We start from the raw sequence: 26,637 nt of genomic DNA on the forward strand, positions 1-26,637 counted from the left end.
TTTGTGAATCTTTATTCACCCAAGTATTAAAGCTTATTGAAGCACAAAACAGTTTCTCCTAGGGGATTTTTTTTTTTTTTTTTTTTAGCAGCACCATAATTTGTCTATATTCTCAATTATATTCACTCACTATATTCTCAAAAATAGTTTTGTTTTTGTTTTTTAAGGTAAAAGACTTTTACTGTTACTGTTAAGTTTTATCTTTAACTACACATATAAAGTTAGTAATTTCAGTCTCACAAATTTGAAAGCTTGGAAACCTTTTAAAAGGACAAATACTGTATCAGTTCTTATTTTGAGTTGGATTTAACTGAAAGTAATTACTTTTGAGTGAGTCAAATGTACTTTCAAACATCCCTTTAACTGAATTAGTGAGTGAGTCATTAAGCTAATTCAAACTGATAACTTGTGCTTAATTTTGTCATATTCATTAAAAAGAAGCAGTTCAGTTCAGTCATTCCGTAGTGAATTAGTCTACACAGATCACGCTGTATGTTTGCATGCTATTATTGAGGACAACTTAATAGAAATATTTTATCATCAATATATTATATATTATCATCAATAGCATGCAGTGCAGGGAATCCTGCAACAAACTAATCATTCGGCAAATGATTGAACCCATAATAGTATCATCAAACCCGGCCAATGAGTCTTAATTTCCTCCACCTGCCATTCATTTCTTCATTGGTTTACAAGTTTCAGTGTAACTACTGACATAAAAGAGCATATAAATACATGCACACTTAAAAAATAATTGGGCCTAAATTTAAGATTTATGTATCTGAATTTCATACAAAATTTCAATTCATTTAGATTACACAACTTTAGAATAAACAAACTAATAAACCTAATGTGATTCATATTTGTCATTCACACATACATGAAATAGTTAGGAAACAAGTAAGATTTCTGTACTCAAAACAATCATAGTTTATTTTGCATATATTTGATTTTATTTAAATTATTATATATGGCCGGCTGTGGAAGAAGCAATATTCATTTAGATAAAATTGAAATTAAAAACACATTCAGTTTATTAGCACTATTACAGAAATCTTACCTGTTTCTTTTATGTATGACTGACTAATAGGGATTAGTTTATGTTAAAGGAGTCATGACATGAGAAATCAAATTTGCCTTGATCTTTTGACATATAAAAGGTCTTTGTACCATTAAAACATCCTGCAAGTTTTAGAGCTTAAAACGTCCTCCTCATTATAAACAAAGCATTTATTTAATCAAGCTCCAAAAACATGTCCAATGTCCAAAAAGGCAAAACACTAGCTTTTGATTGTCTTAACCAGAAATTATTGGTTAGGAAATTAGCAAACTTTAAGCAAATTTACTACTTTTTTTTTTTTTTTTTTTTTTCAGGATATGGGAAGTTGTGTGTGGAGTGATGATGATGTATCACAATGAAACACGAGTTGCATGCAGTGCTGGGTGTAACGCTTAACGCCTTAAGGCTGATTTATACTTCTGCATCGAGTGTACGCCGTAGCTACGGTGTAGGCTGTTTGTACCACGCGTAGCCTACGACGTAGCCTGACGTGCACCTCTTCAAAAATGTAACAACGCGTCAATTCTATGTGGACCGCAAGCGCTGTGATTGGTCTGCTATAGCCCCTCCCTCAGGTCAAAAAACTGGCGCGGAGCAATCAGAGAAGAGCGAGTGTTTTCAACTTCCATAGGAATGAAAAACGGTCCGTTTCAGGGGACACATACAGTCAAACTCTAACAAAAGTCGTTACCTATTTGCCGCTTCTTTGACAACATACATGACAAGCTGCTTCTTCTTCGGCTTTTGCCTTGATACTCAACATGACCGCGGACACTGCCTACTAGTGGTCTGCATGCACGTCGACGTGGCACAGAAGTATAAATTAAAACAGATGCATAGCCTACGGCGCAGAGGCTCCGGCGTAGGTGTGACGCAGAAGTATAAATCAGCCTTTACTGCAATTAAATTACTTATCCACTGAAAAAGTAAAGTAAGGGATTACTGTTCATTTTTAGGTAATTTAAATACAGTTACTTATTATGTACTTGCGTTACATATTGTAAATTAGATCAACAGTTCTGTTTAAATCAATATTGAATTTAAAATCTAAATTTGTCGTCTAAAGGTAAAAGTGAACGCTGCCTCTTTAAAATCGTTAGCTGTAGTGCAGTTGCGCGTGAGTTCGCAACTTCGCACCAGTTGGCTGTGTAGTCGCTGTCTGAAGATGTCGGCAGAAGTGGCTGTTTTGCAGAATGGAAAATTCCAATTACTTCACTTTTTTGACACAGGTAGGCAAGAACATTACGGTAAAATGTAAGTTATGTCCTAAGGAGAAAAAACTGCTCGCTCGCGCGCTTTCTGTGAGACGGTATTCAGTCAGTGCGCTCAAAACCAAAGCGCACACACCTAGCCGCCTCTCGCGAGTGTCAGATTTTCGCGGTTTATTACACATAAACGTTCAAATACACACAGTTATGTCAAAATGCCCGTCTTTGCGTATATTCGCGTTCGTTATGTGAATGTGAACAGCATGTGTAACAGCATATTGTCTCCGTCCATTTAGGTCTTAGTGACATCAGCCTTTAAAACATGCTACTGTCTACTATTGGTTGTCTGTATTATAAATGATAATCAAACAACAAAAGAAAAGATTTATTAAGGATTAATTTATATTTAATTTATACAATTATGACTATGCAGAGTTATTTTATATTCAATTTCTGTGGTATTTTTACTTACTACTATTAGACCTACCTGAAAAAAATATAGCATTGTTTTATTTGTATCTTTAAATATTTTTACCATGGTATCGACTTTGGTATCGAGTATTGTGCACTTTTGGTGGTATCGACTACTAGATTTTTGGTATTGTGACATCCCTATTTGTTACTAAAAATCTTAAGTATTTATAAAGCTTAAATGTTTTAAAAAGCTATAAAAGGCTAAACTATTCCATGTTTGACTCATATTTAAATTATTAAGTTTCCTTTCTATTGTCTATCCGGTCAATGTTTATAGGGATTTTAACAAGTAATTAGTAATGAGTTGAATTACTTATTGAGTAATTAAATTACTTTTCAGACAGAGTAATTAGGAAAGTATTTTAAATACAACATTGATGATGTAATTAGTAATTAGTAATTAATTACTTTTTTGAAGTAACTTACCCAACACTGGTTGCATGGTTATGCGGTGTCTTGGAAAATCAGCTGATAAATATAATAATAAATGCATCTTTACCACAGTGAAGCATGGAGGAAGAGGTGTCATTGTGTGGGGAGCCTTTTTAACTGCTGGTATTGGGGAGCTACTTCACTGTGAAAAGTCATTTAATGCTTTGGAGTACAGGAAAACATTGCAGAATGGCTTGTTTCTGACAAATAAAAAGATGTTATCTAAAAAATTTCAAAGACAACCAAGAAGTGGCTTGAGGACAAGTCAATCAGGCTCATGTTTTGGCCTGATGGACTCCAGATTTGAACCCTATAGTGAATATTTGGTTTCATATTAAGCTCAAACGAACTGGGAGACATTTTTCAGCTACACATGAACTGTTTGAAGCCATTAACATTGTGTAGAACAACACTGACTACTCTTCTTTCTGCAAAAAAAGCTGTCTGCAATTCTTGCTAATTTCCTGACCAGTGATTTGTGATTAAAATGGTTAAGACCGTTAAAAGACCACTAAATATTTTGCCATTTTTGGCTTGGTCCAATTTTTTTTTTTTTTCGCCAGGAATGTATACAGGTGCCCGATCACTTTATTCCATGTGATTGAGTCTGAATTTTAAATTTAGGCCTAAATAATTTTTAGTGTATAAAATGCATACTGAGATTTACAGTGGTTGACTCCAGTTGATTTTGCTGTTGATGCCAATATTTATTCAGTAGCATCTGTTCTTGCTGTATTGAAGTTGTCTTCAATAAATAGATAAACAAGCCCAGACGCTTCTGAATAAATCTTACCTGACATTCTGTGATGACCTGGATCACTAAAAACCATCATAGACATCTTGTCAGTGTTGCCAAGAAAATGATTAATGGTTAGTACACCGTTTTATTTTTTCCGCCCCTCCCCTAAGTAGCCTTGAGAGTCCTGTCACATGTTGAAGGCAATGAATGTAGTTGTGTAATGTAAACACGTTAAAGCCTTCCTGATATTGACCAGATGCCCCAACTTTAGCCCACACAATCACTTAACGTGTCTCAGATTATTCATCGAGCCAATTGAATGACGTCATCCCTTCAGGTCCTGCATTGAGCTGTTACATTCAAATCAATATGCCTTAATGAAATGCTGTGGACCACTGCATGTCGTTTGTCTTCAGGGTACAGGAGTATCGATGCCAAACGGGCAACTCGCCAAGGTCTAAAGCAAAGGATAAGTCCCGACTCAATCATAGGACAAGATTTGATTCTGTTGAGTTTGACAAATGTTCATCTACAGGTCAGTGTTCCATTCCTCGTAATATGATTTGGAGGGTGTGACTGTACAATCACAGTCAGACGGGCACTTTGTATGCAGCTAAGCTCCCAGCATACTTTGAGTCTGCTCACCTGGGGCATGTCGCATTCTTAAAATGTATGCTTTGATTAAATGCAAATAGAAAGATAAACAGATAAACAGGATTTGGCCTGACATTCACTCAAGGTGGTGCTTTGTGAAACAGATTAGTGTGGCTAATTTCTCTTCTGGTGGAGTTTTAATTGGCGTTCGATTCTAATCAAACTCCTGCCATCCTCCCTAGGGGCACCACAACTGGTGTACTGTGTCTAAAGGGCACATTCTGTCTGCTGTGTGAGATCGGCTATGATGGCTGCTTTTTTTTTTTTTTTGATAATGTTTTAGATTTATATGTTCATTATAGTCTGTATTATGCTAATATTCTCAATTTAGGTCATGGGCTGTATGACAGTATTGTCTGAGCAGTGTATCGGAAGCATAAATGAGGACTCATAATTAGCTGCTTCCTTATTTGGTACCTCAAGCTACAACTTTTGTTTGTGTGCGTGTCAGTTTTATTTTGCCAGTTACACTTTATTTATAGGCATTTTAGTAGCTACAGGAATTAAATTTTTCCTTTTCTTATCAGAGCACCTTTTATCTTGAGGCTTTTGGGAAGCTGTGCTGGAAACCACTCTCTGTGTTTTAAAACTGATGTGTGTGAAGCTTAATAATTAAAATGTTTATGAATAATTTATTCTGGATCTCTTTGTGCGAGCACTCCTCTAGCGGTACAAGATTCTATATTTAACTTCGGCGTCGCTTTTTCTCTCTTTCTCTTTCTCGCCTTCTTTCCTTGAAAAGCTCAACACCTTTGGGTTTTCATCTTGACACTGTTTAACATGGGAGGTTTCTTTTTATTTTTGTCACAGAAATCCCTTTTGATATATATGCTTTAAAGCCTGCACTAAGCATAAACCAGAATTTTCTACAGAATTATGTTTTTATAGAAATTAGATGTGTAGTTCCATAATTTCAACACAAAAGAAGATATTTTGAAAAATGTTCTTTAGTGTTACACAGAAGAAAGAAAGTCAGGTTTAGAAAGAGATAGGGTCTTCATATGGTGGGTTATAATAAAGAGTGCATATAATGAAAGTATAGTGACTTCTCAGTTCATTTAGTCGGGGACGAGTGTGTAAAGATGACTTGCATCTCAGTAAGTATAATGTTTATTCAGTAATCACTCTGACCTGTGCAATAAATGATTCATTACTTATTATTCAGACCGATAACTTGTGAATTTGTAAGTCTTTTTGGTTGATTTCTATAACCAGCTCATAAAAGTTATTGGTTAATGAATCAGACTCTAATGAAAAGCAACAGCAAGCAGAGTTGTCTTTATTTATATTGTGCAGTACCCAGCACTTTACATCTCTCATTACATTTGAGTTTGACTGAAAACTCACAGTTTGAGTAAAATATAATTTCTTTTACCGTGGCACTGTAGATTCATTGGAGTTGGTACAGTAACCGTAAACCAAGTAACAGTGTGAAAGCACTCACTGCTCCTGTTTTTGGACTGACATCACTACGGAAACAGATGCGTGATCAGGCCTGCATCGCCAGCAATAACACTTCCTTTTTCAATGCACAGAAAGCTACTAAAAACATATTTAAAACAGTTCATGTGACTACAGTCATTTAACCTTAATATTATAAAGTGAAGAGAATACTTTTTGTGTGCCAAAAATAACAAAATAGCGACTTTATTCCACAATATCTAGTGATGGGCGATTTCAAAACGATGGTTCATGAAGCTTCGAAGCTTTATGAATCTTTTGTTTCGAATCAGTGGTTTAGAGCGCCAAAATCACATGATTTCAGTAAACTAGGCTTCGTTACGTCATAAGTGTTTTGAAACTTCAATGGTTCACGTGACTTTGGCAGTTTGATACAAGCTCCGAACCACTGAATTGAAACAAAATATTCATAAAGCTTTGAAGCTTCATGAAGCAGTGTTTTGAAATCGCCCATCACTAGATATTGTGGAATAAAGTCGCTATTTTGTTATTTTTGGAGCATAAAAAGTATTTTCGTCGCTTTATAATATTAAGGTTGAACGACTGTAGTCACATGAACTGTTTTAAAGGGGACATTGAATGCCAATTTTCCAGAAGTTAGTATGATTCTTTAAGGTCTTCATGAAAAGTCTATAACATACTTTGATTAAAATTTCTTAATGGTTGTGTAAAAAAACACCCTTTTTACCTTTTTAACTCTGTTCACAGCGAGCCGTTTCGGTGCATGTCCCTTTAAATGATAATGAGCTACTGTTTACCCCACCCCTATCTTCAGTGGGCGGGCTGTAACTATTTGGCAGGTATTGCATTGAACTCACCATTCTTATTTGCACTTATAAATGCTCAAAACCAATTAAAATACATTTGAAAATTACTTGTTAGTCATTAACTAACACCTTTATAAACCTTATTGTAGTGTTACCATGTTATCTTTACATAAAATGTACACAGTTTGTAATAAGACAATCACCCTAATGCATTGTTCATTATAAACGTGCAGTTATGAATTACAGTGAGAAGGTTCTAAATAGAAATGACGTTGTGATGTTTGTTTGACTATTATTTTGATAATGAACAAGCTTTGATGTCACGTTTGCAGTGCTTTATTTTATACGTGAGGCGCCGGCGCGATCAAACGGCAGTCTTTGCAAGGGACTTGCCTCATTGTCATGTCAACGGTTTGTGTCCAGGTCAGATTACGTCAGAGTTTGTTGTCGTTTGTTGGAAAATCATACCACACTGCTCAGACATTCCCCGACCCAACAAACGCCGATTAAACATGTGAAAACAAACTCCGACCAACGGCAACAGACGCCGACAGGGGTATCTGCGGAGGCTGCATCCTGATCCAACAAACTCCAACAGACGTGTTTGTTGGCGTTTATCTGTGCGGTGTGAACTGGCCTTTAATTTTAGCCGCATTCGTCGTGGAACTTGCTAACTAGCACATTATTAGAAAAGGCGATTTGCAAAGATTCATAAAAAAACTATTACGTTACTCACGTCTTCTGGAGGTACTGATCCATCCTTCAGGAACTTTTTAGCAAAACATGAACTTTTTAGCGCAGACATAAATGCATATAGGTAGATCCGGGGGCGCATTCCCTTCAAAAACAAAATTAATCCACTGCGTCCTCAGTGGCTCAGATGTCGAGAGTAAAGGATGACTTCTATGTTCATTCTTATATCCAATAACAAAACATCTCAGTTGCTTTGGAGACATTCTTCCGCAGCGTCGAAACAATGGCGGACTGTTTACAGCTCACTCAGGGTGGGTCTATGCTAAAACGGCAGTGTCTGTCAACAGTCGTGGGAGGGGCCTGTGCAAATTTACGTCACTTTGCCAAGAATCTGTGAACGGTTTGATCTAACAAAGTGCTTATGATTTGTGGGGATTAAAAAAAAGCACTGGGTGGATTTTTATCATTATAGGGTGGATGTGTAGACACACTGCCAACACACATTTATGTCCAAACACCATGTAAAAGTGAATTTTGCATCCGATTTCCCCTTTAAATACATCTTTAGTAGCTTTCTGGGCATTGAAAAAGGGAGTGTTATTGCTGGTAATGCAGGCCTCACTGAGCCATCGGATTTTATCAAAAAATATCTTAATTTGTGTTCTGAAGATGAATGAAGGTCTTACAGGTTTGGAACGACATGAGGGTGAGTAATAAATGACATAATTTTCATTTTTGGGTGAACTAACCCTTTAAAGAACAGCAGTCTACAGTAGTGCTTAGACATTTATACACCTATATACTTTAACCAAAAACAAAATAAAACACGCTTCATCTTTAAAAATAGTATTATGATGAAAAAGTGCTGCTTGCTGGGGGTGAATTAAAATGTGCACAACTGAGTGGTTGGTTTCATGCTATCCATCATGTTGGCCAAACTGCCTTTAGGGGCTTGTTACATTGAGGGGTATAAATGTCCTTAGGAATACAAATATAATAAACAGAGCAATTCCAATAGGGTCCTCACACCATCGGTGCTCGGGCCCTAATAATAATAATAATAATAATAATAATAAAAAAATAGAAAATGTAAAATATTATCACCCACCAATATATTAAAAGTTGGATATACAGTACATCCTACTTAAAGTATACTCACATAATATATACTATATAGAAAATCTCAGCTATATGTGATTTATATCATCACAAAATGTAAACTGTATACGCACAGCTCTATGTATAAATTTAGGTATATCCAACTTTATCTGCAGACATAGAGTATACTTGTGAAGGGTGAAAGATACTATATACCATATCTCTATTGCTTGATAGTTTGTATAATTGCAAAATGTTTAATATATTATCACTTAGCTCTAATCTGTTAAATGTGACTATAAGGCATGAAGAAATAATGATATTATAAATATTAACATCATGGTTTTCTCTAAAGCTGCTTTGAAAATTTCTGTTGAGAAAAGTGCTAAACAACTAAATTTGACTTGACTAATAAATGACATTTAATCTATACTAAATTAAACTGAATCTTTGAAAGTTTGCCAGAGACAGTGCCTTTAATAAGCTTCATTCTTGAGGCTCAGTTCTCCAGTGGAGTCTAGTCGTCCTTATCTGCTCTTTTGTGCTATAGAAATTTTATACTTATCACAGTCAAACTGAGTCACACACAAAAAGGCTAATCCTCTGTACTGCAGACGTCCATGATGTGTTCCTCAGATCCCACTGATCTGTGGACCTATATTGATCTGTCAACTGCCCACAGGGAACTACAACTAAGAAGACCAGGGGTCTCCTGGATAAAAGTACACATGAAATCCCTCCGAAAAATCTGTATGTAATGTACACATCTGGATTAATAAATAACAAACTTGATATGCACATACCATTATGCACTCGGCGTAGTTGCCATTCATGGTTGGCAACTGAGGTGAATTGAACAGATGGTTTTAAAAACATTCTGTATGTTGAATTCAAGTCACACTCAAAAGGCAATTTTCAGCAATCGCTGGTTTTACAAACGTAATCGACACAATTGACTGCACTCCTATTGCAATAAAAGCACTAGCGGAGAATGAATTTGCTTTCAACGACAGGAGGCACTTTCTTTCCATCAGTGTTCAAGTAATCTTACCATTGCAGTTGTGAGGTGGCCTGAGCCAATGCATTATTTTATCTTACATTAATGTTGGCAACCCATCTCTACATTTAAATTCTGTGTGATGACTGGTCGAGGAAATCTAGTAAAACACAAATATTGTATTCAGGAAATTGATGGGTGTGTTGTTGTAGGGGTTGCTGAGTGCCAAAAGGACAAAATTCCATTTATACATAACAAATATCATAAAAGTTGTTCATACGACCATGTAATTAATTGGAAATTATACACTAAAAACTAAAATTAGTCATTCTAAAAGCTACAAGTGAATTAAGGCAACTAAGGGCCAGATTTACTAAACGGCAAATGAACTACCAAGAGCAGCGCAAAGTAGCGTCTGGTTTAAGACATGTTTTTTTGGGGGCGTTAAATAATGGTGCAAATACCAGTAACTAGCGTAAACCTTAGTAAATCACCTTGCATGATTCATTTAAATACTCTCCTCTTATAAATTTTGTGTCTGAAAGGGCATATGCAATAAGTTCAGCCGTAAAAAATAACCCTGTCTATGTCACGTTTATGGACTTCTATTTTGTTATTCTGTTTAGATCCTGTTTTGCCTACTCCATTTAGTTCCCATTTCATTGGTTAATTATCTCCTCGTTTGTGTCTGATTATGTATTGTTGAAACCTATCAGTCATTGTGTTCATCTTGTATTTAAGTTCCCTGTTATGTTCATTCCCTTGTTGGTTCTCATCTATGTAATATGTGGTTTGGCATTTCCCATGTGTTTATTATTAAACACATATTATGTATATTCTTCATGTCGTCGTGACTTAGTCTTGCAGAGGCTCATCACCTGCAAGAACACTGGTGGAATACTGGTGGTGGAGGCTACAGCAGGGTAATTCTCCGTAGAACATCAGCGAGGCAGAGAAGAAGCCCGAGCCAGAACCAGCTACCTGGGTCCCCGAGTCGAAGGAAGCTGCCCAGTCCATCTCAGAGCCAGGAGCGGATCACTGCCTGATCTGTGGTCCGCAAATCCATTTCCCTCCTGAGTCCCCACCCTCGAGTCAACGCCTTTTCCACCAGTCCCATCTGACTCCTCTGGGCTCCCTCACCCATCCAGATTACCCTCAGTTGGTTGTCGCTCAGCTTCTGCCATGGACTTCAAGGTCTCCAGCTGCACCTCGACCCTCCACCCCTTCTGTTCCACTAGGCTTCTCCTTCCCTCTGGCTTCTCTGTGGTCCTCGTTCGCTCCATCGTCACCCTGGTCAGCCGAGTCCCTGTCTCGGCCTCGGTCCCGTGGGCCAACAGCTTCACCTTGCGCTTCCAGGCCGTGGAAGTCACCCTGGTCCGTCGTTCTCCCTGCTCCACCGGTTCCTCCATGCACCCTGGTTTCGCCTCCATCGATCGGTCCCTGGGTTCTGCCCAGCCCTTCAGCCAAAGCTCCACCCTGGCTCCTCCAATCTTCGGCTCCACCATGGTGTTTGTGTCCTCCGACTCCTCCTGCTCCCTGTCCATCACCAGCTCCAGCCTCCTCAGTTGGACATTGTACGGTGCGAGGACGCGCCTTTCTGGGGGGTGTATGGTCAAAAATATGTTTTGTTATTCTGTTTTGTTAGTTCCTGTTTTGCCTGCTTTATTTAGTTCCGGTTTCATTGGTTAATTTTCACCTTGTTTGTGTCTGATTATGTATTGTTTACACCTGTCAGTCACTGTGTTCATCTTGTATTTAAGGTCCCTGTTATGTTCACATTCCTTGTCGGTTCTCGTCTGTAATGCAGTACGTGGTTTGGTGTTTATTATTAACCCTTAGATGCATGAATGTTTCGCCAATCATTCTTACATATTTGGGTCTTTAGCGACCCGGATCTATATCTAACACGGATTGATCTCTACCTGGCGCGATAATATAAAACTCCCCTGATATTAGAGTAACAATTACAGAAGAATAAAATAAAGCATATTTTGTTACCTTTTGGAGCTTGGAAGGGTTCATTTTGTGCCGGTGTTTTATGCCATCATCACTGTCCTCGTCAGAGCTCATTTCCCAGTACATTCAGCAAATGATCATTTTGAGAATATGTTTGAGATCGCGAATATGAGCCCATTTGCGATCCCAAACATATTCACGAAACGATCATTTTCAACATCTTCAAAATCGATATTTTGATCGCTGACAGCTTTAACAGATCCATCATCAAGTGATAGAGACACTCGTATTTGATTGTGTTTAGTACTTGCCATTTCAAGTTTTGTTGATGATACTTCATATTCTTTCGTTTTCTGTCTGAATAAAACGTCACTTCATCATTGTGTTTCAGACATTGCTATCTTGTGAAATAAAGGTGAATTGCACTTATTGAGTCATCAAAGATTCAATTATTGTTGTGCAGAAAAAAATATACTTTCACTGATACACACCTTGGGTCGTTAGCGACCCTGTACAATTTTTACAAAAAATGAATGGGAAGACAGGCATTTCTTTCTTGTTATATTGTTTATGATTAATTGATTGAGGAATACTAAGACGGTTGATGTCTAATTTTAAAAAAGAATGAGGAAGAGGGTAGTGAATGATGTCCCGGGTCGATAAAGACCCGAGCTATGCATTTAAGGGTTAAAGTCCGCTTCATTCATCATGTTGTCATGCGCTTTAATAAAGCCACAAAGTGTGACAGTCCACGGCTTTTCATTGCTACAATAAAGTTATTAATGTTTTTTTAAACATTAACACAGGAGTTTTTATGTTTTTAAACAACAAAAAGTGATCATTAGATGATGACAAAAGTAATATAAATGTACAAATGATGAAAATGAACATGCAAAGTTACTGTAAATATCCAATATTAGCCAATAGACCAACAACGATAGGCCTGCATAAAAAAATCTTTAAAATAACCAATAATAATAACCAATATGGTACTGATTTATAACACATCCCTAAATTTTCATATGAGGAACAAATATAAATGTAATATGTTATTCACTATTCCTTATCAGAGAATTTGTTTTTTAATTATTATTTTTTTAAATTATTATTATATTATTTTTAATATATGCATGTACTTTTCTGAACTGATGGTCAGGAGCCACACTCTGACAGTGTAAAATGTGTAATATATCATAAAGTGAGGCGGTTCCCAGAACAGAGTGATCATGTATAGCAGTTATTACCCTTATCAAACTGACAGGCAGAACGTAACGGCTGTCTGTTCTAATCTAGACCACATTTTCTGATTCTCAGGATGATATCAAGAAAGCATTTATATTTGCCATGCACAGAAACAGTCATATTTCCCCTCAATTTCAGCATCTGATTTCATTTTGTTCTTACATAATGTTTTCCTTCTGTCATAACAGGCGACAATTGGAATCGACTTCCTGTCAAAAACCATGTATTTGGAGGACAGAACGGTAAGCAGTCTACTATGTTCTAACACAGCAGTAAATCAAATGCACTATTCTTCTGTATATTCAGTGTAAAATGAGAAGAGTTTTAATAAAACCATATTGAATCTCAAAAGCTTTTTTTATTATACCAGTTGGGTTGCTGACAGTTGCAGTATGTAGCTGGAAGCTCATGTATAAAGAAAATAGATTGTATTGTCTAGAGATGTCTGTGAGTTTATAACCCAGAAATGATTTCAAGACCTTCAGCGGGGCAGTTTGGTGTGGGTTTATGAGGTCATATTGATCCACCCTTCTTGCTTGGCTCTGCATATGTTTATGTAATTGTGTGTATATGTGTGTTTGAAAGGCTAAATAATTTGACTGTTCAGTTGGGGATCTCTGACTTGCAGGTTCGGTTGCAGTTGTGGGACACGGCAGGCCAGGAACGTTTTAGGAGCCTTATCCCAAGCTATATAAGAGACTCCACTGTAGCTGTGGTGGTGTATGACATCACAAGTGAGTGTAACACACACTTCAATGATCAAACCTTCTTCAGCTATAAAATACATTTCCAAGAGGGACAAAATCAAAGCGTTTAACATGATTACAGCTTCCAATTTGCCATTTTGAGATGTGATCAATGACGATTTTTTTTATCAGTAAAGTATGTATTACAGGTCTGTCTTTAACACTATAACCAGATAGATTCATCCCCAAAGATATAAGAAGTAGCTGTAGGTCATTTTTCACAATAAATAGATGACAGGTTTATTGTCCATAAGCCCCAGTGTGACTTCTAGAGCCAGAGTTAGCTGTGCACACGACTCTATTGATATGACCAGAAAATATAAACCCTGATTTTATAGGTAAAGCAGCCAAAGTCAGTTTCACCTTGAAGCAGAGGCAGGTTCACTGATGTCAGGCTGCACATGAGCAGGAATAAATATCATAATAAAACCTCATAACCATAAAGAATCTCTACCCAGCCATCTGCCATCATATTTCAAATGTTTTGGTATATAATTACTTTATGAGTCTGTTACTTTTACTGTACGGTGCACAATAGCTGGAATATATTTAGTGTATTTTAAAATTATGAGAAATTATATAACCATAATCAACCTATAAATCTAATCAATAAATAAACAGACACACAGTATTGTTTTTCCCCCACTATGGGCTAAGTTATTATTTAAAGTGTCCCTATTATGCTTTATCAGGTGTTACCTTTTATGCAGTGTGTAATATAGCTGTTTGTGAATGTAAAAGGTATGCAAAGTTTCAAAGATCAAAGTGACCGATAAATGGAGTTATTCTCTCCCAAGAGAAAGAACCAGTTCTGAACTCCCGAAACAAGTCATCACTAATTCCAATCTTACTTCCGTAACATTCATTCATTCAGCCTATGGTCTTCATTGGCTGCCTGCGAACAATGTCTACTTTGACCCGCCCTCAAACACTGTAGTTGGTTTGTGTTTTTGCGCTGCAAAAGCAAATTCTCTTTGCATACACTTCCTTGGATGAGGATGTAAAGAGTCAGTGGTTAAAACAGCAATACAACAGCAGTATAAACTTTTGTTGTATTCCCATCATTTTATGAGGAATTTGCGAGATGGTCCTCACTGCAGAACACGAGATCCAGGAGGCGATGTTGGATCCAGATCCAACTCCTCCCACTTTACATATCCCTAAACCTACCTGTCTCCACCCCCTGGATCTAAACCTACCCGTCTCCACCCTCTGGATCCAGATCCAACTCCTCCCACTTTACATATCCCTAAACCTACCTGTCTCCACCCCCTGGATCTAAACCTACCCGTCTCCACTCTCTGGATCCAGATCCAACTCCTCCCACTTTACATATCCCTAAACCTACCGGTCTCCACCCCCTGGATCTCGTGTTCTGCAGTGAGGGGCTACTGGAATTTGCAAAACGCTTATCCATTAAAGATGGGACAGTACCCACTTTATTTGGACCAACTTGCTCCTCTGAATCACAACCTGTAAGTGATTAATTATTGATGTTTTATATTTTGAACACCCAGTGCAGCTGTAGGTCTCTGGCTAACCAGCTAACTCACGTTATTACTGTGGTCGTTTCATTTCCGACATGTGCTGTAAGTGGACAACCAATCACAACAGACTTGGCCATCTGGCCAATTAGAGCGGAGTAGCTTTTGGAAATGCGGGGATTAGAAAGATTGAATCTTCAAATGAGACATTTTCAGACTCTTTGAGAAATAAGGTGATGTGCAATGTATATTATGATAAAATGAAAGTGTTTTTTGACCTTTGGTGCATGTAAACCTGTTGTAGGAGAACTCCAAAACAAAATTAGGAACCTTTAAAATAACATAAAACATTCTAGTTTTTAAAAATTCACTGTTAGTTTCAATGGAAATTAGAGGTGAGATTATGAAAACAAATTATGAATCAATTAGGGTTGTTGATCAATTAAAAAAATTCTAATTAATCACACATAAATTAAAATGTTTAATAATCATAAATCTATTTTCACATTGAATATCCAAATTAATGTAAAAACAAAGACAGTATTTTAAATAATTGATATTTTAAATATTTGTTTAATTGCGTACTTTTACTAAGTACTTTGAAGGCCAGTATCACTGATAGCAATACTGATGCTTCTATAAGTGGATTTATTAAAATTAAAATAAGTTTCTATTAATATTAGGAATTACAGCCATTTGACATTATAGTGTAATACAGTATACAAGCCTAAACTGCAAATGATCATATTGTTTTTATTTATCATTTATGAACAATTACAGGGCATTAAAAATATTATAACAACTTTTAATTTAAGTGAACTTAAAACAGTATTCAACAAAAAGCTGGGTACATATGGACTATCCTCGGTAGGCCATTTGCTTGCTTCACTGAGCAGGGGTGCATTTCCCATACAACGGCATAACTCGTTGCTTCACTACCATAGTACGATGCATTGTTGAACAAATCAACTAGCTAGTCATGACTGTTTCCCAAAACCATATTGTCACAAACCTGTCATTCAGCCATGTTGTGGTGGAGTTATAATTTCTTTAAATGAATCCGTTTGAGATCGAATTAATAGATTTTTTTGCTATAAATTACGGACATGGCATCTGAGGACTAATTCTCATTTTTCTCAGTTAATTTGCTTTATTTACAGATTCAATCATAGGCTCGTTCTTACGTACCAGAACACGTACGCATATGCGCACTCTTCAAAAACGGTGCTTAAAATCTCTTGACAAACTAAAATATGTAAATGCGTTTGTATATATTCGAAATAAAAGATATACATTGTACTTAATGTCAGCTTGCGTATTTTGCTCAAGATGACGATTTATTAAGTCCACATGTCATAAAAACAAGAAACTATGCTTCTAACCACAGCTTGAGAGCCGTCGTTCCAACCACACAAGTTTGCAGTGTTGCTTGTGAATGTTCGTTTGAATGATGGTTTCGGGAAAAACCAAATCGTTGAACTATGTTAGTAACGACAGAGCTTGCGATGTTAGTTGGCTAACAGTGCTTTTGGGAAACACAACCCTGGTGAGCAGAACACAGATCATACTGATCATACTGTAATGCTAGCCAAAAATGCATAGCTACTTCAGGAAATTGAAAAATGGAAACTGCATTAATTGCATTATTATTTTTAATGCATTAAACAGCAAATATCAATCACAGAATTAGTAACATAGATTGTTTCACTGTTTGCCCTACTCTGCTTAACACTCTCTCTCTATTTTTCTCTATAAAGATGTGAATTCATTCCAACAAACTTCCAAATGGATCGATGATGTGAGAACGGAGAGAGGAAGTGATGTCATCATCATGCTGGTGGGCAACAAAACAGATCTGGCAGATAAGAGGTGAGTTGTCTCACTCTCATTCTTTCTCGCACGATTTTATTATTAAGCTGCTTAACAAGGCTGTTTCATTCACCAGAGTGTGAATCGAAGTTGACAGTTTCATTAAAGAGATTCTCTGAAAAACAAGGAGGGAGCCTTTATTCTCACTTTAGACTTCTGGGAATGAAGTCTGACGGATAATTTGAGAGCAGCCCCTTGTATTTGTGTGAAAGAGGAGAGATAAAGAAGCAATGTAAAAATAACACATTGTTTAGAGAAGGCTTGCCCTAAAATTATCTCACCCTGACAGTGTTGGGGAATAACTAGGTCAAAGTAGTGCCGCTTAACTATGATAACTAGTATTAATTTAATCTTAACTATTACTAACTTACTACATTTTTCTGTAGCATAGAACATTTTAAATAACAAGCATTTTTTCCGAGTGAATTAAGGAAATATTTGATCTGTGTAGTGTTGGGAATTGTTATTTTTAGTGAATTGATTTGTCTGGATGGTTCATGTAAATGAACTGGTTGAAAAAAAAATCATTCACCAATCCATTTAAATCTCTCCATTTGAGATTTAGATAAATACTGCTGTTCATCACTATGTTTCGACTCAATTATACAGAATAACTGAGCGTTCTAGATGTAGCATATTAATATATAGACTGTAAAACCCGATATGTTACGGTAACTCAAATCATTTGAGGAAACCGATTGCCTAAAACTATTTAAGTTTTAAAACCAATAAGTATAAGTACTGTAAACTCATATACATTAAGTTAAATTGACTAATATTTTAGTGTTGGTTTAGTCAATCATTAGAGTAAAGTCAACTTAAGTTTATATCATTCATTCATTCACTCAGGTAACAAATCTAACTAAGTCTTAACAACTCTATAGCTACTTAAATGGTTTGAGGAAACCGATTGCCTTAAATGGTTTAAGTTCATCAAACACAAAGTAATACAGTTACATAAGACTAAGCAAAAACTAACATTGGTACAAGGCAATGATGACACACTGTAAAATAAGTTCAGAATACTCAAAGCATTTGAGGAAACTTATTACCTCAAAATATTTAAATAAACGAACTCATTTTTTTTAAGTTAGTAGAACTTAACATTATTGTGTCAAGTGAGGAGGAGCTGAGATCCGTGGAAGCGAAGCAAGGCCAGTGTGATGCACAGGTGTCTCTCATTAACAATCACATCACCGGCATCCCACAGTTCTCAGCCTCACCCCACTCATCATAATGTTAATTACATACAGCTCATTTACATAAACATCACATTCAGATCTTGGTTAAATGTTAGATAGCAAATAACACAAGCTATTAACTATCAAAGAGACAGTCATTATATATTTGCATGTATATAATCAAACAACATACAGTATATGTGGTCTTAAAAGTTTTGCAGCCCATCCTCAACCACAAGCTCTACTCTTCACCACAATGGTAATCCTACAAAACTAACATAACAAAACCCCCTGTAAATCCCAACATAACACAACATTAAACACTAACTTATGTCTCCCTGTTAATCTTGTGCAAAAACACACAAAATAACAATTTCAACATTTCGCCCCCTTAGAATTATAAGGTTCTATCTTCATTCTGAGCAGTTTTGAGATATTGAGCTTCAAAGTATTTGCAGCCTTCCATTCGACTTTGTAGATAGAGCCTTTTTGTTTTCCAAGTAAAAAGTCACAAAATGTACATAACATGAAAAAAACATCACATAATGTAAATATGAATGTTGTCACAGAATAAGTATATGTGAATAACTCAATTTTGACAAAAATGTCAGATAGAACCTTATAATTCCAAGGGGACGATTTATTTTCCTTATACAGTCTGATGCAAAGCATTCTGGGAATCTGCTGGAAGTTGCAACTCAGTCATATTAAGTTCAGCTTACTACAATCAAATACTTTATTAAGTATAATGCACTTTCATTATTATTTGAGTGAAACGAACTCATTTCATTTAATTAATTTCACTGTTCGGTTTTACAGTAGTGGAAATAAAAACACTATGATGCAAAAGTTTGGGGTCAGTAAGACTTTTAATTAATACTGTTTTTCAGCAAGGGTAAATTAAATTAATCAGAAATAACAGTAAATACATTTATAATGTTAAAAAATAATGTTAAAATTCTATTTTAAATTCATCAAAGAATCCTGAAAAAATGTATCACGGTTTCCACAAAAATATTAAGCAGTACAACTGTTTTCAACATTGATAATAATAAGAAATGTTTCTTGAGTAACTCAGCGTATTTAAATGATTTCTGAAGGATCATGTGACACTGAAGACTGCTCAGTAAAATGACATTTCAAAATGTCTTAAAATAGAAAACAGTTATTTTAAATTGTAAGAATATATAATTCTGTATTAAAAAAACATTGTAAAATAATGTTTGTATATTTAGAAAGTTATTTCCCTCTTGAATGTAGTTAGTTACTTGTTTTGTTACTAGCTGGTTATTATACTTTTTTCAGTGAGTAGCTTAACTGTATCTACTTTAAAATGTGAGTAGCTTGTAGTGTTTTAGAAAAAACAGTTTCAAAGGAGCTGCTCCCAGTCACACTTTCTGAAACACCTACACTCATGTTTTAATCAGTACAAAGCCTGAATTTATAGCCATCAGCCCTAACATTAGTAAAAACATGCGGATGGGAGCAGGTCTGTCTAAAATCTTTCTTAAAAATAAAATTTCAATGTCAAATGCTTCACCATAGCTAACAGATCAGAGAAACATGCCATCAAACAAATTAAACCTTTGTATAAAATGGGCATTTTATGCTTCACTTACTCAGTCATTCAGAGATGTGGGAGCCAAGGATAAATACAGCTCAGTCTCTCTCTCTCTCTCTCTCTTGTCTTTTTTTCTCTGTGTGTGTGTCCCGAAGGGAGGTCAATTTTTTCCTCTCTTTTCTTCAATAATAACTTGCCTTTATAGTTTTCATCCTCCATTGCACCCTCTGAGCAAAGCCCAGGTTATCCATACTAATTCACAGCTCTTAGTCTTAGGGGACTTTGAAGCAACAGAACAGTTTTTAGAAACAAAACAGTTTTTATTTTTTAGAAACAAGAAAAGTTATTACAATTAAATAGAACCTGATTTTTTAAAATCTGTTTGCAGATACCTCTTGATTTTATATTTTATATAATGCAATGAATTTTGTACATTTTATGTGTGGCCACAGGTCTACAAATACTTTTGAGGTCACTGTATGTAATGCTTGTAAATAAATTACTTTGGGGTTGGTACGATTTTGTAATGTTTTTGAAAGAAGTCTCTTATGCTCTCCAAGGACACAATGACACCGACCAAGCAAATAAATATAGTTAACAGTAGGATGAAAACGACAAATTATTTCATGGTTTTTGCCACAAAATACGTTTTATTGTGTCCTGAAAGCACATACTCTCTCGCGCTCTCTCTCTCTTTCAAATGTACACATGTACTGTATAGTATGGACACACACTCGCACAGAAACGTTTTGTAAGCGCTGCTCTGACGAATTAATCCGTAAAATAGTTTAGCATCTTAAAAGCTACATGACATTTCTCACCAGCGAAGTAATAACTGTGCGGTTCTTGAGGTAGATAAACTTATAGTTTCGCTATTAGTAGAGACACTGCTGCCGTGAGAGACGCACAGACTCAGGTAGGCTAATTCACATATGCTTATTCTCTCTCTCTCTCTCTCTCTCTCTCTCTCTCTCTCTCTCAACTGCATTAATAACTGTATCAACTGTATTAGTCTGCTATCAAGGCTCAAGCCTCCATTACTAGTTCTGAAATGACGTTTTTGAATTAGCAACAGAGGTTTAGGATGAGTTGCAGAAATGAGATAATGAAGAAATTATTCCCACACATAAGAGTGTTTTAAGGACAAAAACCTGACAAATGTCTTGAAATACAACATCGAAACAGATAATAATTGACTCAATAATTGAATTCAGCGGCCCAGACTCAATTATTCCTTACTTGCTTCACACGTTTTACTGAACCTCATTATAACAGGTCTTCTCCACTACAGTGTTAATTTCCATTATACTAACATTTGTAAATCAAGCGTCATTTGCATTTTACTATAATTTTTTTATATGATATAGTACAATTTGAACTTCTAATTAGATCCTTTCAGTGTTTATGTACTTAAAGTTAAATCTAATCTAATCCCATCTGCTATTATATGAGGAATTTGCATACTAATGCACTTAGAAGTCATTCGAGTGGATTTTTTCTTTAGAATTTTCTTTTATTTTTTGAAAATGTATTTTAAGTTTGTTAATGCATCACTTTGTTATTCATATGTTTCATAATATATTTCTGTTAATGAGGTCAGAGCATAAACAGTTTTTGAAAGAAACTCTGATAGTTTATAATATGTCACCATGGTGATCAATACTGCATGCTGAGGTACAGCTGAACTCTTTCTATTGCAACGTGTTTTAATATGAGCGCTATGCAGGGTTTGTTTCCACGACGACTGTGATGGAAGGTGGCAGGTGGAGGTGGCTGCAGTAACAAAATAACAGGCTAATAATGGAGCCAGTTAGCTCTGTGCTAACATGAAACACCACTGCTGGAAGAGAGAGGGGAGACCCATCAGCTTTCATTTTCTCAGTCTGTACAGTTTGTTCATTTCATAAATTGAGTTTAGGATGGTGACATGCCATTGCCTATCAAGAATTCAATTAATGTGTTAATGTAGTTCAAAGGAGGCATTCCCCTCAGTTTTTATTTAACATCAGTGTGTCATTTCATCTTAAGTTATCTGACGAGCAGCTATGTCCAGTCCAATCACAGTGTCTCTCCCTGCTCTCTGACACAGGCTGAGACACAGTCTGCACAGTCCATTTCTGAAGTACCAAACGAGAGGCACTTTCTGGCATTTTAAGGGAATAGTTCACCCAGAAACTGAAATTCTGTCATCACTGACATTTTTCTTTTTAAACCTGTAAGGGGCCGTCCACACAGAACACATTTTTCCTTTCAAATGCACTACTTTTCATAGTTTTTCTACGTAAACACGTGCTAGACAGACATGTATGACCATTGCACTCGCATCTTTTGCAGCATCTTGCGCATGACACTGCATTTTAAAGGGGTCATATCATGAAAATTTGACTTTTCCGAATTTTAAGTGCTGTAATCGGGTCTCTGGTGCATCTACCAGCACAGAAAATGTGAAAAAGGACAACCCTAGCTACAACCCTGATCAAACACACTTGAATGTCTTCTGGATTACTAAAGCTACGTGAAGGAAGGTGAGTTGTGTCGGAGCAAAACTCTGCAGGACAGCAGTACTCAAGAACGACCATCCCTGAGCTCGTGATATGTCTCGGCTATGTAAACATTATCACTGATCTGTTAACGGCTATAATAGCAAACATATCCATATGTCTCCATAAACTCCCTGGCATCTGAGCCACTAAGGACGCAGTGGTGCAATTTTATTTATGAAGGGAATGTGGCTAGATAAATTCATATACCAGTATGTGTAAGTCATTAACACTAGAATGCTTCACACGATCGTCAGTAGAACACAGGATTTGCACAGAAATTAATTCTCAAAGATGGATCGATACCAATTGATCCAATTTCATATATATTTATTTCGTGTTGTTTGCGAATTGTCTTCCTGAATATTTAGTTAGCACGTCGCTAATGTACTGTTAAATGTGGTTAACGTTACCATTGTTTCTTACTGGAGACCTTAATTAGATTCACGGAGACCAGAGCCATTTCGTTATTTTCATTTTTAACCCAAAAACGTGTGTAGTCTGTATAACTCATAAACGCATCTTCATTCTTATTGAGTCTCTCCAACAGTGTGTGGCTTTAGCCACGTTAGCCGTGCATCATGCTATCAAAATCATTCAGAATCGAATTTTAGCAAACATCCACAAAATACATGCCATACCTATGTTATATGCTGCATCAAGAACAGTTAATGATCCATTTTGCGAGTTATATTTGCTGTGTTAGCTTCTGTATTATGTATGCCTCAGTATATTGGAATGACAAGCGAGCTTGGGGGCGGGGAGAAGCAGCTCATTTGCATTTAAAGCAATCCACCCACAAAAATGTCTTGATTTTGCTCACACCCAAATCGGGGCAAATTTGACAAGCTATTATAAATGATCTATGGGGTATTTTGAGCTGAAACTTCACAGACACATTCTGGGGACACCAGAGAATTATATTACGTCTTGTTAAAAGGGGCATAATAGGTCATCTTTAAAACACGGCGCTCAAGTTAAAATCAGTTCGACTTTTAAAAAATGCGTCTCGAGGCGCGTTTTTTCCCCATTCCACTGCCCGCGTCTTGTGAACAAGCCCTAAGTCATTTTTGTTTCATTAAGACATTAGACGATTAAAAAAAATATTTAAGATTCTGCACTATTCACTAATCAAAGTCACTAATCAAATGCAAACAAATTTGTGACATTGATCATGTAAACATCTTTATAAAAATGTTATGTTATGTTAACATTCAAAAGTAGGAAATTATTTTTATTAATAAATATTTTATAAATTATTATTTATTTTTTTAGCACAGATGTATTATATTGATCAAAAGTTACAGTAAAGACTTTTATATTGTTACAAAAAAAATCTATTTAAAATACATTTTGTTCTCTTGAACTTTCTATTAAAAATCCTGAAAAAAATTGATCACAATATCCACAAAAAGTTATAACACTGTTTTCACTGTTATAATAAAAATGTTTCTTGAGCACCAAATCAACAAACCAGAATGATTAATGATGGATCATGTGACACTGGAAATACAGCTTCACCGTCACAGGAATAAATTACGTTTTAAAACATATTAAATAATTATTTTAAATTGTAATAATATTTTCAAAATGTTACTGTTTTACTGTTTTTGACCACATAAATGCAGTTTTTATAAGCATAAGAAACTACTTTTAAAGATATTAAAAAACCTTAGCGACCTCAAATGTTTGATATAATATGAACCTGCGAGACTTTCTTGGTTTCGTTGAACACTAAAGTAGACCTTTAGTAAAATGTCAGAGCTGCTCTCTTTCATAAAATGAAAGTAATTGGAGACATTTAAGTACTAAAACGAACAAAAAGCACAATAAAAGTATTTTATACAATATTTCCAAGTAATTAAATTATGACAAGACAATAACATTGTTAAATTCCCATCACATCATGGAGGGTAAGTAGAGCCTTATAAAGCTGTGAGATTAGATTCCTTTTAATGATACTTTTCATGATGTTACACAACACTCCTTGTTCTGTTGCATGATAGTGAAATATTACTGGCTGTTGAATGAGAGACTAGGGTTAGGCAGTTTCAGAACAGTAGATAACACAGGCTTTAGAACAGTAGATGCCACTGAATTAGTTGTTGTGAAAAAAGACAGACACTGTGGGATTTCTCTAATGGTGGCAAAATGCCCTGGAGAGGATTAATGTGTTTGTGGCATGGCAGAAAGTGCCATGTAATTTTTGTGCCAGAGGAAGTGAAAGGTTATGCAGAGTCTGGCAGTCATCATCTTGGATGTTGGTTCCATACCTGGATCTTGAAGACATGTTGTGCACTCATTATTCTCTTGTAGTAGAGGCACACTACTGTGCTACTGCCTTTATGGCAGTGATGACAATGTGTTGTTAACTTCATGTGCACTTCGTTACACAGTGCTAGTAGTGTACTATAGGCACTCTTTTCCATCTGCTCCTGTTGTAAGTCTGGATCTGCAACGGCGATTGGACGACTGAGGCAGCAGTTAAACAATTGGAGGCGGATCCTCTGTCACAGTGTAGTGAGTGTGTCCATGCAAAGGAAATATATTAAAAACCTTGGGTTAGACTGTTGCCATGGCACCCAGTAATAAGTCAGGAGTGAGCAACCTGTCAGAACATTTCCCACTGTATGTGTGTATATATAATTTATGTTGGCCTATTTAAAGGGATAGTTCACCTAAAAATGAAAATTTTCCCATGATTTACTTACCCTCAAGCCTTCCTTGGTGTATATGACTATCTTCTTTCAGACGAACACAATCAGAGATATATTTAATAATATCCATAGTCCTCCAAGGTTTATAATGGTTATGAATGGGGGGCCACGTTTTGAAGTCAAAAATAAGCTTAGACGCCTCACGCGGTTCAAACAAATAGGACTGTGCAACAAATTTTAATTTCTCTTCTCTTATATCGAAATCCTCCGTAATTTGTCTTTAAAAATTATCGTCTTAGATTTTTTCGCATTCGCCATTTCGTTGTGCGTTGGGTCAAAGGATACTCTTCCGTCACAAGTCGACTTGCACATTCTGCGTATAGTCTTCCACCGGAAGCTAGTTTTTTTAATTACAAAGTTTTAAATATGGATATTTTTCTTACAAAAACGCGTCGCTTCGTGTGGTTGAGAAACACTGGTATATATAGCTGTATATAAAAACAATAAAAGTCTATGAAATGTCTCCATTTTGATAGCTAAGTGAGTGTGTGTGTGTGTGTGTGTGTACAGGTTTATATTACATTGTGATAGTAAAACTGAGATCACCTAGCAGTCCCTATGGGGGAAATGGATGGGTTTTTTGTTGTTGTTGTTTTTTGAAAATGTAAAAATGCAAAAAGTTTTCTGTGATGGGTATGGTTTAGGGTATAGGGGTAAGGGTAGAGGATAGAATATACAGTTTGTACAGTATAAAAACCATTACGTGATTAATACACAGAAAAATCGAATCCCTACAAGGATAGTGAACCAGACCTGTGTGTGTGCGTGTAACTAATACTATTTTCGCAACAAATCATCTTGTAATATTATTGGAATATCAGATCTAAAGTCAGTGTGGGTGTATTGCATGAATTTCGGTCCAGAGGATGTTTGTTCTGTCAGAGGAACAGATGGTACTGCACTCTTCCAGACACCCTACATGATGTCAGCTGAGATTACCTACCCTTGAGCCAATACCAAACAAAAAGAGACACATTCAGCCCAACCTAGTAGTATACATCAATATAAAGTGTCAAACACAATCAATTTACTATCCACTTGAAAAAAGAAAATGTGTTGTGTGGAAAAGCACAGGTAATCAAATATTTCAAGGTCAGTATGTACCAGAGAGCAGTGCTGAATGCTGTTAAACAGAAAATAATGACCAAGATTTAACAAAATATGTTATACCTAACCATTTCATAGAGTATAATGGAATGAATTAGTAAAGTAAGTACTTTAAAACTCCTGAATGTAATCACAACAACTTTATGAATAAAGGCAGAGACACATGCTAAACCTGTGTGTGCTGTTTCTGTGAGCTTAAGATAGCACCGGATAAAACATTAATGGCCGGAAGATGTACCAGAGAAGGCAGGAGATTTAGGCTGACAAGATATTCTGCTCCATCAACAATAATAACTTCTGCTTAATTCCAGCCTGTGTGACGTGAATATCAAAATATTTAGTTTGTGGCTACTGTGAGGGCACAGTTATCAGCCAGAGATGGATTCAGGGTCAGGTTTGGAGTCCTTTTGTTGTTGTTTTTTAAATTCATTTATTTTATTTAGGTGTAAAGAATTATGATGTCTGTTATGTTTCTTTATTTATTTATTTCAATTTTTTTTTTTTTTTTTTTTTCAACTGGACTGTCATCCTTTGCCTTCCCTGAGGGTTTCAATTGAAAAGTGAAAAGCAGTTTAAAGCACACTCTTTAATAGACAAGAAAGGGGCATGAAAACATATTTGCGCTGTTTGGGGGGAGTTTGATCATGA

General features: G+C 36.1%; 1 protein-coding gene across 2 annotated transcripts in view; it reads left to right on the forward strand.

Annotated features, from left to right (window-relative positions):
• The window catches only part of rab6ba (RAB6B, member RAS oncogene family a), a 93,506-nt gene that overhangs the window by 48,759 nt on the left and 18,110 nt on the right, over positions 1 to 26,637 (forward strand). The window contains exons 3-5 of one of the 2 annotated variants that reach the window (XM_051897775.1): positions 12,973 to 13,026; positions 13,392 to 13,518; positions 16,772 to 16,883. In XM_051897775.1, the coding sequence (XP_051753735.1) occupies positions 12,973 to 13,026; positions 13,392 to 13,518; positions 16,772 to 16,883 (293 nt within the window). The remainder of the gene's footprint in view (positions 1 to 12,972; positions 13,027 to 13,391; positions 13,519 to 16,771; positions 16,884 to 26,637) is intronic. The other variant, XM_051897776.1, reaches the window with a different exon arrangement.

This window comes from Ctenopharyngodon idella, chromosome 6, assembly GCF_019924925.1.
Source record: "Ctenopharyngodon idella isolate HZGC_01 chromosome 6, HZGC01, whole genome shotgun sequence".
Classification (NCBI taxonomy): domain Eukaryota; kingdom Metazoa; phylum Chordata; class Actinopteri; order Cypriniformes; family Xenocyprididae; genus Ctenopharyngodon; species Ctenopharyngodon idella.